The sequence below is a fragment of the Hakea prostrata genome, chromosome 8 (genome assembly GCF_041222555.1).
Source record: "Hakea prostrata isolate BN-2017 chromosome 8, UWA_Hpros_2, whole genome shotgun sequence".
Taxonomy (NCBI): domain Eukaryota; kingdom Viridiplantae; phylum Streptophyta; class Magnoliopsida; order Proteales; family Proteaceae; genus Hakea; species Hakea prostrata.
Window position 1 is genome coordinate 6,143,440 of NC_142607.1, and position 16,455 is coordinate 6,159,894.

Consider the following 16,455-nt stretch of genomic DNA (forward strand, 5'->3'; position numbering starts at 1 on the left):
TAGAATTCCAAACAAAACGAAACAAGAATCTCAAAATGTTGTTGCCAATATGTGTACCTAGCATTCTTGGATTTGAATGATGGGTAAAATGTAGATAAGAATATCATTATCATGATACACTAGAAGGACTAAGATGCATATTCTTATCTAAAAAGAAAAAAATGGTAATTACTTTGGAGGAACGAGGCCTCACCGAGGCAGAATATCTCATCAAATGTAAGGTGACCCTCACTAGACCATTTCTCGCATTCATTGATATATGTTTATCCAAATAAAAATTTATTGTACTCATGAACACTTGGTTTGTTATAACATTTGTGTCTTGTAGAAGGTGAATAACATTTACCTTATTGTGTTGTTTCTACCATGGGCTATGGAGGACCTGGTGCCCCAATTTTTTGAAATTTTTCCATAACCCTCTTTCCATGCATAAAATATCAATATTGGCCCCCAAATTAGAGAAAATTTTTAACAATAAAGACAACAAGGAGAAACTTCACTGGATTTTGTGTAAAAGTGGTTTCATGGATTCTCATGATTCCTGCCGGCAATGACAGAAAAGAAAATTGGATTCCCCCCAGGTTTTTTAGGGCCAAGGGGCCCCCCCCCCGCTCAGCTCCCCCCCCCCCCCTTACCTACCGGAGAGCACCCATAATGCAGCTATTGAAGATAACTTGCGAAACAGAGATGAAGTCTTAACATAGTTAAAAAATAAATAAATAAATAAATAAAATAAAATAAAATAATAAATAATAAATAATAAAAAATAATAAAAAAATAATTAAACAAAAAATAATAATAATAATAATAATAATAATAATAATAATAATAATAATAATAATAATAATAATAATAATAATAATAATAATAATAATAATAATAATAATAATAATAATAATAATAATAATAATAATAATAATAATAATAATAATAATAATAATAATAATAATAATAATAATAATAATAATAATAATAATAATAATAATAATAATAATAATAATAATAATAATAATAATAATAATAATAATAATAATAATAATAATAATAATAATAATAATAATAATAATAATAATAATAATAATAATAATAATAATAATAATAATAATAATAATAATAATAATAATAATAATAATAATAATAATAATAATAATAATAATAATAATAATAATAATAATAATAATAATAATAATAATAATAATAATAATAATAATAATAATAATAATAATAATAATAATAATAATAATAATAATAATAATAATAATAATAATAATAATAATAATAATAATAATAATAATAATAATAATAATAATAATAATAATAATAATAATAATAATAATAATAATAATAATAATAATAATAATAATAATAATAATAATAATAATAATAATAATAATAATAATAATAATAATAATAATAATAATAATAATAATAATAATAATAATAATAATAATAATAATAATAATAATAATAATAATAATAATAATAATAATAATAATAATAATAATAATAATAATAATAATAATAATAATAATAATAATAATAATAATAATAATAATAATAATAATAATAATAATAATAATAATAATAATAATAATAATAATAATAATAATAATAATAATAATAATAATAATAATAATAATAATAATAATAATAATAATAATAATAATAATAATAATAATAATAATAATAATAATAATAATAATAATAATAATAATAATAATAATAATAATAATAATAATAATAATAATAATAATAATAATAATAATAATAATAATAATAATAATAATAATAATAATAATAATAATAATAATAATAATAATAATAATAATAATAATAATAATAATAATAATAATAATAATAATAATAATAATAATAATAATAATAATAATAATAATAATAATAATAATAATAATAATAATAATAATAATAATAATAATAATAATAATAATAATAATAATAATAATAATAATAATAATAATAATAATAATAATAATAATAATAATAATAATAATAATAATAATAATAATAATAATAATAATAATAATAATAATAATAATAATAATAATAATAATAATAATAATAATAATAATAATAATAATAATAATAATAATAATAATAATAATAATAATAATAATAATAATAATAATAATAATAATAATAATAATAATAATAATAATAATAATAATAATAATAATAATAATAATAATAATAATAATAATAATAATAATAATAATAATAATAATAATAATAATAATAATAATAATAATAATAATAATAATAATAATAATAATAATAATAAAAAAAATAAAAAAAATGATGGTGAGAGGAGGAAGGGTAAGGGGAAGAGGAAGGGAGGAGGGAGAAGGGGAAGGGATTGGTGATTGGGCATATGTCAAACTCCAACCTTACCGGCAGGCTTCACTTGGACGGCGTCTCCACCCTAAGCTATCTCATAGATACTTTGGACCTTATCGCATAGAGGAGCGAATTGGTAAGGTTGCTTATAGATTAGCCTTGCCCCCCCCCCCCCCCCCAAATCCCCGATTCACCCTATGTTTCTCATATCTTTGCTGAAACAACATGTTGGGGCACCACCCTCTACCCCATCTCTAGTTCCACCACTTCCACCCGCTCCTATCCCAGTAGCCATATTACAATCTCGCAATATTCATCAAAGAAGTCACTCTGCTTCTCAAGTTCTGGTCCAATGGGAAGGCCTACCAATGAAGGATGTTAATTGGGTAGACGTCACTGACCTCAAGCAGCGTTTTTCCTCTCCTTAACCTTGAGGACAAGGTTATACTTCCAAAGGATGGCAATGTTGTGAACCACATTGAACCAAGGACTGCCACAGAGAAGGAACCACATGGACACTACGAAGGTGACAAGTACAAGGAAGAAGCAGAATATGGAAGGGCAGTTTTGTTGATGCATTCCTGGAAAAAGGGGGCCCTCTTGATCACCTGAAGAGATTTTTAAGCATAATTGGCAGAATTTTGACCGTGAGGATTGAGCTGCCAAAAGAGATTTTGAAAAGCACTAGAAGGCCTCAACGCATGAGCAAGGCTCTAGCATATTTGAAGGATTATTTAGAGGGAGGGAGGGGGGCAGGCATTACAGATGCCATTGTGGCAACCAAGAAGAACAAACAGAATGTTATCAACGACTTTGTGGGAACCCTAAAGGCAATGAAATTTATCAACTCTTCTCCAACCCAAAAGTTGTTGAAATTTTTCAGAAATTCTCTCTGTTTCTCCATCAAATTTTGCAAATCCCCAATCCCCTTGCTTAAATCACAACAATGGCAATAAAATCAATCAAAGTGGAGGGGCACCATCTTGTCGAAGGTGCAGCTGAGAGATTCATTATCAATGAATCTGAGGACATTGAACAAGACTCAAAAAAGATGAGAGTGAATCAACAGATGTCTGAGGTTGTGATGGCTAACTGTAAACAACAATTAGAGGAGGAACAATTGATTATTTTTTGAACCGTTGAAGGCTTGGTCACCCCTCAACACAGAAGGAAGTGAAAGCCAATATCTGAAGTTTTAGACCATCAATTGTCTTCCTTTATGAAATCAAGAGTTCCCTGTTATGTCCTAGAACTATTTACAAGCAGTTTGGTAAGGTTGCTTACAGATTTCTATGTCCACCATGAAGAGAAGAACTAGGAACAGAATTAAGTGTATTAATTGCTGAGGAACTTCTCTTACAAACCATAACGATATAGAAGCAGCCTTTGTCTCACATTTCAAATCAATTTACTCATCCACAAACCACACCCTTGATGAGGCATACTTTGTAGGTCTAATTAGAGATAAAATTACAGATGAGGGCCTAAAGATTTTGGCCCAAAGGGGGGGTTATGTCCAAACCTTTCGAACTAGGGCCAAGGGCGGAGCTCGGGATCGCCACTCTGCTGCCCATCCGCTCGATTTTTAGCCCTGACCCAAGCCCTGATTTTGGCCATGATCTTGGCCCGATTTGTTCGTCCCGTGCCCCGATTTTGCCCCGATCCTCGCCCCGATCCGGCCCTAATCTTGGCCCTGATATTAGCCCTGACCCTGATCCTGGCCCTAATTTGAGTCTAAAGACTCTGGACCATCCACCCACATGGAGAGGAATTAAATACATATAGGTGGATACTTGACACATGTCAAATTTTAAAAACATGATCATGTTTTGTAGAAAATTAATAAAAATAAACTATAACCTCATCACCAATGTAATAAGCATCTATTTGATTTTGGCTCTGATCTTGACCCTAATTTTGGCTCTAATCTTAATATTAATTTGACAATGATCATGTACTACGGGTACTAGATTTTTACCCGATCTTCATACTAACATTGATATAAGTCTTGATTTTGATATTTAGTCACTTTGATCATATTAGACTATAAATTCACTTTTTATATTATTTTTAAGGTAATTTTTATTTTTCCAACAAAGTCATTTTTAGTTCAATAAAATATGGATTTTGTTTTTTGACTTAGGCGAGATAATATATTATAAATAATAAAAACTAAAAAATTACATAAAGAATTAATATCTAACAAATCTATACCCTAACCCATCAGGAATATCTTGAATAAAAATCAAACATTAACCATTAGGTATTCTAACAAATCAAAATGTGTATTTCTAATTAAAAACTAACTATTAAAACCCTATAGTATTGTCTTAACTCATTTTCTTAGTATGAAAAAATCTAAATTTTTTTTCCTATTTATTGTGTTAACAAGGTTTTGAATATGATTTTTTTGTATTGAATAAAGATATCAATTTATTGAATAGTTGTGAATGAAAAAATACCTACCTCGCTTAAATTCTTGACTTTGAATATAAAATTTTCATTTATCGATTCCTTTTGAATTATATTCATTGTTTACAAAAAGTTTATTTGACATTCTCTATAATTGACTTGACTTTAAATATGCCTAAATTTTATTCTCTCTACTTATTTTATTTCATGAAAAAATGAATAAGAGAGAGAGAGAGAGAGAGAGAGAGAGAGAGAGAGAGAGAGAGAGAGAGCAAATTAAAAAACCTAGAAATTTGGATTTCTCTATTTTTCTAAAATCTAAATGGGTATAAATAGTTAAATACATATTGAATCTAAGTTTTAGATTATTTATTGACATCTTTAATATTTTATTTTTCGGAATTGAGTTTGGAATTTAAGTATTTAATTACTTTAATATGTATTTTAATTACTACACCCATATGATTTACGACCAAAGATATGGCTAATTAAAGCTAGGGACTAGGCCAATTGGGGGGGGGGGGGGGTTGGGGTGGGGTTACATCTCCGACCAATGAAAATTGTGGTTTCCCGACCCGGCCCAATTTAACCTTTTAGGGTGGAAGGCATGTGTATATTTTTTATATTGAATGGCTTTAATTTTACCTATATTTTGATCATTAGAGAAAAAAATATAGCATAATCAATATTTGTCAAACTTTTCAAATGATAAAGAGATCTGTGATGGCCCTAAAAGATATATGGCTTCTCCAGTGGTTTCTATCATTCTACATGGATATTTGCAATAAAGATGCAATTGCTCATGTCAAACATTACGGCAGCCTTTTCCACACACATTAAGGGCCTGTTTGGTTACATGAGTCTGGAGATTTCAAATATCTAGAGATTTCAAATCTATAGATTTCAAATCTATGGAGTTATAATTTATAAAATTAGATGTTTGGTTGTGGAATGAAATCTTTGGATTCATCCTAAAAAAATATTTGATCGACGTGATTTTTGTGAATGTGCAAATGTATAGCTTTTTTGAAATCTCTGGATTTCACCCCTTACCCATAAATCTACAAATTCACAATTTTAGTGTAAAAATGTGAATCTCTAGATTTCATAATCTAGAGATTTTTACAACCAAACAGGTATAATTCTCAGATTCATGAATCCAGAGATTTGAAATCTCTGGATTCATGTAACCAAACAGGCCATAAGCAAATCTTCATATCTCTCATTCCAAAAGTGGGTGTCCCCTCTTTTGTGAATTAGTATAGACCCAAAAACCTTTGCAATGTCGTTATAAAATCATCACAAAGCTTATGGTTAGTAGAATAAAGTAGATTCTGCCGAGTCATAACTCCTTCAACCAAAATGATTTTATCAAGGGTAGACACATTCAAGACAACATTTTGATTGGATATGAAATCATGCACAAAATCAATCAAAGAAAGAAAGGGATCATGTCTATCAAAATTGACATAAACAAAGCATATGATAGGATGGAGTGTTGTACATTTATAGAAAGAGCTCTCAGTGCCTCTGGTTTTCCTTTGAATTGGAGTAAGTGTATTATGTTCTATATAACTTCTCTGTGTTCATCAATGGGAAACCTTCCTATTTCTTTAAGCCATCTAGAGGCTTCTCAATTCGCAAAGAAATCCTTTAAATTTAGGAGATATCTCTCTTTAGGCAATCCAAGGTAGAATCTCTCCACATCATCTCAACTGCCACGCCGGAGAACTAGCACTGCAGAAAACAAAATTCCCCCAAATCTTGCAAGCTAGAAAAGGGGTTAGGAGATGACAAAACCTCATTCACACTGCAAGATTTAACCCAAATAAGATCAGGAACTCACATCCTATGAACATATTGAGTGCCACATTCTCATCAGACTAGCATCCTCAACTTGATCCTGCGAAGGATCTAGGGTAGCATTTATTCTACAACCATCTATTGATTCAACCCTATAAATACAAGGTAAGCTCATTTCATAGAGGGTTTTTAAGTCTGATAGGGTTATCAAGTTCTTATTCCAGAGAGAAATGAAACCTTTTGTTCCAAGGTCCTGACTTCGTCAACTGAGGCTCTTCTCCTGGGGGCATCCAGTGCCCTGAAACGTCGCATTCTTGTATAGATCGGACCTGGTTCTTTAGAGTGCTTAACTTCTTTCAGCAGGTCGACCGATCAAGTTGAGCTCAAGCTATGATGCATCTGGTTGACATGTAGAACACAACCATCATCCATTACCTGTACAAGAGGAATATCTCCAAGACAAGAAACTTGAGGGATAGTTTTACCGATTTCATAATTTACTCATGATTCCCCACTAGCTTCATGAAAATTAGCTAAGTGCACAGGACTCTTCGTTTGGCAGGGAGAGAGACCCAAAGTATGCAACTCTACCCTTCTTTCCCATTTAAACCCATGCCCAAAATACAATAATTAGCAATCAACCATGTCAAGCAAGACCTTCTAGATAATATCAATGATTCACTATAAATAAAGGCATACTGTTGGTGGTTGACACCAACAATTCATTCAATTTAATTTACAAGTTTTTCGACAGAGATAAATGTACAAGTCTGATCGTCAGTCCTCTTCTTGATCCTCTAGCCCAATGTCATCTCCAACACCATCTAGAAGTGAGTCAACATCCTCCCCCAATTCCTTCAACCTTATCGTCAGCTTCTCCACCTTGTTCTGCTCCTGTCCAAGGCAAACTAGCAGATCACTCAATTCTGCCTCGCTCTCCTTCTGGGCTTCTTCCCTCGCCTCAGCCTTCAGGGCCTCAGCATCTGGGTATGGTTCTCCTTTCCTCAAAGCAGTTACCTCTGATTCCAACCTAAAGTTTTCTTGTTCAAGACTGTTATACGCATCAGAGAGGCTCTTCAGATCAGCTTCCAGCTTACTTGCAAGGTTGTGATACATGGATGCATCAGCCTCAATCTTGGCTTTTTCTGACTTGAGCATCTCAACCTGTTGCTTTCCTTCCTGAAGATTTCTATGAAGAGTCTCAGCCTGGATCCTCTCGCGGACTCCACTTGAAGCCCTCTGATGAGATCCGGAAATATCACCTCCACCAGCTTCCATCAACTCCTGGGCCAGAATTGCATTCCTACCAAGAAGATCCTAACAGACCACATCCAAACAATACTGAGATAAGGATATGTACATGTAGGCATGATGATAGAGAATCAAAAGAAAAATGTGTACCACAACACTGGTCATGCATTATGGTCTTGAAAGTCAAAACTAGCTATGGAGAAAGAAAAAGTACCTGCATCTCAATACACTGTTTCTGTACAAATGACTTTAACCGTTTTATATGGTCCTCATTGCTCTCCTCACTCATCTGTTCCAACTCTGCTGGCACCACCACTACACTATTCTTTGGGCGACTATAAATTTCCACAATGCTGTCTCTAATTTGTGTCTCCAACCTCTTTATGAAATTAACAAATTGAGCATCAAAGAGTGATGTGAGAATTGGATGCTCATCCTGCTTCCGACCGGTCCCATCAATCTCATCGACTTCTTTAATCTCCACCATACTAGCAGTATTAGATCTAGTTAGTGATTTACGCTGTCGGGCCGGCTTTGCCAAGGCAAATTGGGAACTTTTCTGCATCTCATCAAACTTTAGCAAGTAAGAGGTCAACCCTATCTTCTGGCTAATGGCATCTACCACCATAAAAGAATCCTTGGCACTATCACCAGATTTGTTGTAGATGACACATTCACCTAAAAGAACGGCAGCCAAACCCCTTACACAAACAGTAGCAGAGGGGTTTGACACCAGTTCAAGCAGAAATGTGAGGTGAGGCCTTGAATCTAAAAAGGAATGAACTGCTCTAGGGCAATCTGCCAGCCAAGTGATGAGAAGTTGCAAGATGATGGGTTGTATATATGAGTCTCCAACTGAAGTTGAATTTTTGTCTTTGTGATCATCTTCCTTCCTACTCAAGGAGACAGCAAGAATCAAATACTTTACAATGAGCTCCACAAGTGGCTCAGGGGCACCCAACGATGACGTTGATGCTTCAATTTCAATTTGTATGACCTGAATGTTGAAACAAACAACTAGATAAGTATAATAAGAAGCTGCTTTATATCCACTCAATGCTAGTTCCAGAGTTACAGATTTCCTGAAACCTTGAAGAAATGGATGGCATTAAGCTCAGAATATCAGAAGTGCTTAATGGCTTTCAAAGACAATGATTCCATGGTCATAACCCAAAGAGGTGGGGGTGAAGAAACCCAAGAAAATATATATATATTAAATTTTTTTTCCTGGCAGGAGGGGTGTAGAAAAAGAATGTGTAGAAAAAGAATTACCCGTTCCTTGCACTGGATATTATCCTTCAGTATATGAGTAAGAACACTAGCAGCTCTGCAACAAGTCTACTCTCAAAACACATTAGCTGCTGAAATTCACAGTGGCAAGTAGTAAAAACATATGATCTATCCTGACCTTTAGTTGTGCCAAGGACGGTAATATTACAAAACACAAAATCCAATCAATGGGGACAAATTGGGCAGGGGGATGCTTTTGGGCCTTTTTTTTTCTTTTTTTCTGGGTGGGGTTTGGGGGGGGATTGCTAATCTATATTCACTGAGAGTTGTGTTACCTCCAGATCTCCATCAGTCTCAGTCAAAGAAAGACCACGTAACAGCATGCTGCCACAGAAGATCAAACAGTTAAAAAGGAAGATAAACATCAAATGAGTGCCAATTACAAGTTTTAGATAGTGAAGGATGACAAGTAGAATTTCTAATTACAGTAACAAACTTAATTAGCCAAGACTGTTGAAATGAAACCTTCCAAATGACATCTTGACATCTTCCTCGAGAGGAGCATGAGCCATCGATTGTGGCTGGGGAATCATCGTGGATGCTAACATTGCTTGACCATCTGGATTTGTCTGAATCAAACAAAGTGGAAACCTATTAAAAATAGCAAGAAAAGGCACCCCAAGACCATGCACAATTAGGAAGATGAGTGTATCTTGTTTCATGGTCAATATATAATTTCTAATTTCATATCCAAAATTCCACCCATGTACACAACTAAATTCTCCTGTGTCCTTGTGATTAAAGAACAATCTAAGAGAACCAATGGCAGCTTCTTCATTACATTTTAGTAGGCCATACATAAAAGTATACGAATACTACAAGGTCTGAGTTCACTGTCAGAGAGAAACCTCACAAATCACTTGAAGATGTATTCAGCTGCTATGAACTCCTGTAAACTGGAAGTACTACAAGGTTTGAGTTCCCTGTAAGAGACAAACCTCACAAAAGCACTTGAAAACATAGTCAGCTGCTACGAACTCTTGTGAACTAGAAGTATGTAGAAGGATCCGCAGGATTGAATTCAGGGCTGGTTCAACATCTGGTTCATCTCCAAGCAATTTACTCGCAAGGGTGTCAAGATTTTGAGGATTTCTAGCCACTAAATCACCAATACAGCGCAGTGCCTGAAAGAGTATGTAATATTTAAAGTCATCACATGAACTTCTCCAAAATTATTAGTGATCATATGTATCAATTTACATCCATGAGTTTTAACAGCTTCTTAGTGGAACTAGATGAAGAATTACAGAAGTGAAATCATGATATATATAGTTAACTCTATTACTTCGGTGTGCCTGAAGCTCTTTTGACTAGATTAAGTGCAAAGTATAAAGAAAAGATATTATTCTGTTAAGGCCCTTGTCCTGAGCCTAAAAAAGAGTCAATCAAACTCACAAACACGGCACTCGATTAGCATAAACAAGATCCTAAGATGAAGTGTAAATAACCAAAGCATTAAAATCAGCAATTGGACTATTACAAAACTCCCCAGACCTGAATACACTCCTCAAAGTGCCCAAGGGCCTTCCCCTTCCCACAGGCAAGCTTGCCCAAAATAAACACTTGGTTCCCCCCCCCCCCCCCCACACACCTTCAAATCCCTCTCTTCCCCTTAATGTAACCTTGAAACAATCCTAACAAATCTCAATTCTAGCAAACTACTTTTTCATGTAGATGAGAATGAGGTCTCTTTCCATGTCTGGAATTGGTCCCCATCACACCTTTGTATTTTACCAATACTGTATATGCCCTTTATAGAATAATATCCTAACACTACTTCCCCCTTTCAGTTTCGACTTGCCCTAAAGGTGACATCGAGCTTTCATCAAGAATGGCCAGCACTGTGTACCATCCCATTCCCCACTGTGGCCGTCGGATCCTCCCCTCCCTCTTCATGTAATGCAAGAACCTAAGTTGTTTGCACAGGCACTGATGGGTCTTCGAATATGGTGCATCACAACAGAAACATAAGCCTTTGTCCATCTTCCTTTCAATTTTTCCTGTGTTACCAATGAAAATGATTAGTCCACACAGTAGGAGTTGTCGCTGCTTGAGAAGATGAAGGCATGGATTGACAGGTCACTTGTTGTCATGATTGGTAAAGCTTGGGCTGGCTTGGCTGAACCTCCCCAATCAAATCTTTGTCTCAATCAATTGAGGCAGGTCCATAAGTTGGGTCAGACCTTTTGGTTTGCAAAGCTTCACTTCAGCCCTAATTTCCTTCACCAAACCCGATAGGAAGGCACGTTGCAGCCAGGTTTTATCTCCATTTCCGGTGACAGCAACAAGAGCTTAGAAATGGCTCTGATACTCAGCGACTGAATTCCCCTATGTAAGCCCTAATCAAAGCCTCCTGTGGTGTGTTCATTTGAGGGGAACTGAACCTTCATCTCAGCTACTCCTTCAACTCCGATCAAAAAGCAATGGGGTTTTGCAGCTCACAGAACTGGAACCACCCTAGCATCGAAGTAGATGGTTGCCACTCATAGTTTCTCTGTTGCGCTGACATTGAAAAATACTCTTTGCTCTCATCTCACACCCAATTGAATCCTCTCCACTGAAGATTGGCATCTCCAGTTGCCGTGGGAAGAAATCCCTGCGATACACAGCCTCCTCTACACAAACCGGGTTGTTGCATCTCCTCTTCTGCTCATCATTACTTGTCCTTGGCTGAAGTGTTTTCGGTCCTCTCTCCTCTGTCACTTCCGGTGCTGGTGAGTCAACTTCGAGAGCCTTTCCATGCAGCAGGTGAGCCCTCAGTCCTGCCCTGAATTCATCATTGTTCTGCTGCACCTTCTCCAAATGCTGGGCTCGGGATCCTATCTTAGAATCCATCGCACTCACCCAAACTTAAAGCTCCTTTTCCGTAGTCTCGAGTTCTTCCACTCTGGCTTCCACTCTGCGACTAACCATAACATAGGATAGAAACTGCTCTAATACCATGTTGTTAAGACACTTGTCTTGAGCGGTTGAGCCTCAAACAGATTCGATCAAACTCACAAACACAACACTCAATTTGCATAAACAAGATCTGAAGATGAAGTGTAAATAACCAAAGCATTAAACTCAGCAATTGGACTCCATTACAAAACTCCCAGAACTGAATACACTCCTCAAAATGCTTTACGAGTCTTTCCCTTACTGCAAGCAAGCTTGCCCAAGATAAACACTTTATTAGCACCACCCACCCCCTTTCTCAAATTCCTCTCTTCCCCTTAACATAACCTTGACCCAATCCTAACAAATCCAAGCAAACTACTTTTCATGTAGGTGAGAATGAGATCTCTTTCCATATCTGGAATGATCTCTGTCACACCTTATTTTACCCATGTCGTGTACACCCTTTATAGAATAATATCCTAAGATATTCTCACAAAGAATAAACCTATTTGGGGAAGCTTTGCCTCTTAAAGGTGATAATCTTTAGTTCACTTGCAACATCTTGTGCTGGTTTCAGCTCATCACTATGGACCACCATTAAAATAGGAGAGAAGATATGAACAAATGATAAAAAGCACACAACAGGCCAACTTAGTGAAAGTACAGTTTCTATTTTCTTTTTCTGAAAGGGCATTGGTTGAAAATATTCTCCTTGACATGGTGGGAGATCTCGCGAGATATCTCGGCTTTTTCATAAACCAAGACAAGATAGAGATCAAGTTTTGCAAAATGGGATATCTCGCTTGAGATCTCGCCATATCTCGGTGGAACTCTCAATTTTTGTTGGATTTTTTGTGGATTTCAACTGTAATTTCACTTGCAACTACTCTTAGCACATCTACAACATCAAAGGAAGATCAATCATTCTCTGCTTGTCTTATGAACTTATGTGTCAATGACTTATATAGAACTTCTAATGGCTGTATAATTTTATCATTCTATTCTCGAAAGTCGAGATTGTGATACTCAGATGGATGGAATTTTGATGACATTTAAGTTATTTGATGTATTTGATATGCTTGCTTTTCATTTATATGTCTTAAATGTTCTTATTACATGTTGTACAACCTTGCATTCCCTAATCCTACAGCATTTCAGTTTCACAATATGGGAAAACTTAGAAATCATACTTAGGGTTGTTTTCTCACAAATCCAAGGCCACCAACCTGTTCAAAAGGCCTTAAATAGGCTAATTACCAAGTTTCTGCCCAACCGGTACCTTAAAACAAACCAAGGGCCACCGAGTTGACGCAAAAAAAAATGGCAGATCTCGACCGAGATCTCGATTTTTCAGGGTGGCGAGATCTCGCTCGAGAGCAAGATCTCTTACCATGCTCCTTGATGTGCCTATTTACATATCACAATATGTACATCGTTCTCACTCTTTCCTCCCTGATCATGTCGGGCCTCTATATATGAATCGTGATGATGCCCTCATTGGCTTGGCACAATAGATGCCATTACATTGAAGAGGCATTAGATACAATGCCCTTTCTTGAAGGATCTAAGATTATGTTTGTTTTGTATGGTACAACAATATTAATGGAGTTCTAGACATCCACTCAAAATCATGTACTTCAGGGAAAACCCCCCAACTTGAACCATATGAAGGTTAAAAATTTAATTTCAGTATTGCAAGTCCTAAAAAGATGACAAATATTGAAATAATCACGGTATGTTTCTGCCAAGATTTAGTGTTCCATTTCAGTTTAGTCTTAGGCTTGGAACTTCATAGAAACCCCATTTTTTACTATTAAAAGTTAACTGATCATTTTGCAAAACTAGTTACTTAAATTGGTATTTTGTATTCACACCCTTGATTGACAATTGAACACTCATGCATAATTACTCACACATTGATCGAGTACTAAAGGACATGAATAGTATGCAATTTAAAGTTTCGAACAAGGAATGAAGTAAATCATTAATTCATATAGTCAAAGATTCATAAATATTTAAGTACATAATTTCTAAAGGGCATCATCACACTGTACTAGTTTTAAAAGACATCATATCATACCTTTCTAAAATCCAAATACAATTGTTTGATACTTAAAATAAGTTTAATGGAACTAAAGTGCGTAATTCTCTGAGTACCCATTAAAGTATATTGATCACCAAACTGAAGAAACACATTAATCCACTGAGATACAAGTCATATGCACATACAACTGGAGGTTGCATAGAAGATGTTGTTGTCTGCAAAAGTCGATCTAATACATCCCTTTGAATGGGAGTAACACTTAATCATCAAAGCTTCTGAGATTTCAACCAAAATATTTTGTACTTCCAAAATTACAACCAAAGTTTCAACATTCCTCTTAGAGATTTCAAATCAAAATACAGAAATTTTGCACATTTTATTTTTAAGTTGTTTTTCCTTTCTGGGCCTAACTGAAATTTTCAACTTCTCAATAGGATTTTGTTGAAATTCTGAATGGTGAGCTATATATGTACGTATATGAATGGATCCTCAAAGAAATATTCATCTTACCATACAGCGCACAGCAACTGCAGCCCATTGGCTCTCAACTCCCAACATTAGAAGATAGTCCAATACCTTCTTCTACAATTCATTCAAGATAACAGCAAATGAGACATTTCCAAGTCCAAAAGTTTAAAAAATGAGGTTTGGAAAATGCCATTTGATGTAATCAAAGTATTAAAGGTTTCTATGCGAACCTGACACAAGACCGCTTGGTTAGTCAACCTGTCAACATCTTTTCTGGGTTCAGCCTCTCGACCTCCCATCAACAGCAACTCAATGGATTCTAATGCACTAATCAGATTTACAGCCTACCAGCATTTTATGTTTTTCCATGCAAATAAAAGAAAAAGAAACATGATATAAGCACAGGCAAGAACATAAACTCAGCATCCCATGAAATTCTAAATCTAGAAATAAAAACTAGGGTAAAGGGTGAATCTTGTTGTCACCCAAATGGTGAAGTGAGAAGTTGCATTCATGTTTTTAACTGCCAGTTGTCTTTCTCCCAGATGTTAATTAAGGAAGGGGTAAAAAGGCTTCCAAAATAAATTGTATTGACTTATTATGATGCTATTATAAAAATCTGCACATTATTCAAATAGGCATTTAAATGGCAGGGACCACCCCCTTTGGAAAACAAATGTAAAAAGAAGAAGAAGAAGAAAGGAAGAAGTAGATTCACCAATATTGGTTAAAATAAAATTCTCTCTTAATCAAAAGAAACAGACGAATCTTAAACTATTTAATTTATCTTTGTACCTTTTGTTGGGTAAAACTGTATGCACTGCCACGGAGCCTCAAAATTGATATTAATGGCTCAAAGCCAATAGTTTCCCTCATTAATACCTGAGATAAACAAAAAGCATGATTCCTGCTACTAAGGAAATACATGAATTGACAATAACAAAAGCCACAAACCTGATTTGATCCATTATTTCGAATAAGATTGTTCAACAATTCAAGACAGTCCTGTGTACATAAAATATTAGCAATGCCATTATCAAGTTCATAATTTCCTGAAACTATTAATTCAGTCAGTTAAACAAGTCTAGAGATTAGGGGAAAAAGAACAATCAGAATACATACACGTGGAATCCGAGCATACACCGAAAAAGATAAACAAGATGATAGTGAGGTAATCTAAAGTAGTCAAGGTTCGAAATTCCGGCAAAAAGTTCACATTTCAACAAAAACCAAAACAAAAGGCTACACAAATCTACAAGACTAAAAGCCTTTGAAAAGTAAACAATACAAACCTCTTCCATGGAACCCAATGCTTTATTCATTTCACTGATACGAGTCTTTCATCCATTACACTCTTGAGTTTGGAAACCTGATTTATTGCAAGAATCCTTCATTTAGCTGCTATCGAGGCTTGATGTTTGATGGGCAAACTTTGTGTAACTAGATTGGATTGTCTTGCATATGTTGACAATGCCACCTATAGGACTACTGCAATGGGCTTCAAGAGAATCTTCAGGCATAGCATGACTAGGCTATTATACATGATACAACCAAAAACATGGTTTCATCAGTCCCAGGACCAGCATGAATCTTGCAGTGGTTTCGACCCTTCCAAATACCCTGATGTCATCATGACATAGGCCTAACCAGTAACTTGTAATATTGAATGACAAATTGTTTCCAATTTGTAAATTCCATAACTGTCTATGACGACACGTTTTGACAATTGTGCAATTTTAAATGTCTTACACCGTTAATTATGGAACGCTTTCCAAATTGGTTGCTCCTCATACCCAATGCATGTTTCAATTGTTTTCATTGAATGCCATGTTTTAGAACTAAATTTTGTATAGATAGAACCGATAGGTTAAAGAAAAGGATATGATAGACTACTCTACACACCAGCAATTCTAAGTTTGAAGCCATGTTTTAGAACTAAATTTTGTATAGAT

General features: G+C 34.5%; 1 protein-coding gene across 1 annotated transcript in view; it reads right to left on the reverse strand.

The window, feature by feature from the left end:
- Positions 1-7,048: 7,048 nt before the first annotated feature.
- The window catches only part of LOC149006508 (golgin candidate 6-like), a 29,540-nt gene continuing 20,133 nt past the window's right edge, over positions 7,049-16,455 (reverse strand). The window contains exons 10-19 of the mRNA XM_089165787.1: positions 15,458-15,508; positions 15,299-15,385; positions 14,734-14,847; positions 14,546-14,617; positions 10,050-10,235; positions 9,577-9,680; positions 9,387-9,435; positions 9,094-9,159; positions 8,036-8,818; positions 7,049-7,887 (exon numbers count right to left, since the gene is read on the reverse strand). Of these exons, the coding sequence (XP_089021913.1) occupies positions 7,348-7,887; positions 8,036-8,818; positions 9,094-9,159; positions 9,387-9,435; positions 9,577-9,680; positions 10,050-10,235; positions 14,546-14,617; positions 14,734-14,847; positions 15,299-15,385; positions 15,458-15,508 (2,052 nt within the window). The 3' untranslated portion in view covers positions 7,049-7,347. The remainder of the gene's footprint in view (positions 7,888-8,035; positions 8,819-9,093; positions 9,160-9,386; positions 9,436-9,576; positions 9,681-10,049; positions 10,236-14,545; positions 14,618-14,733; positions 14,848-15,298; positions 15,386-15,457; positions 15,509-16,455) is intronic.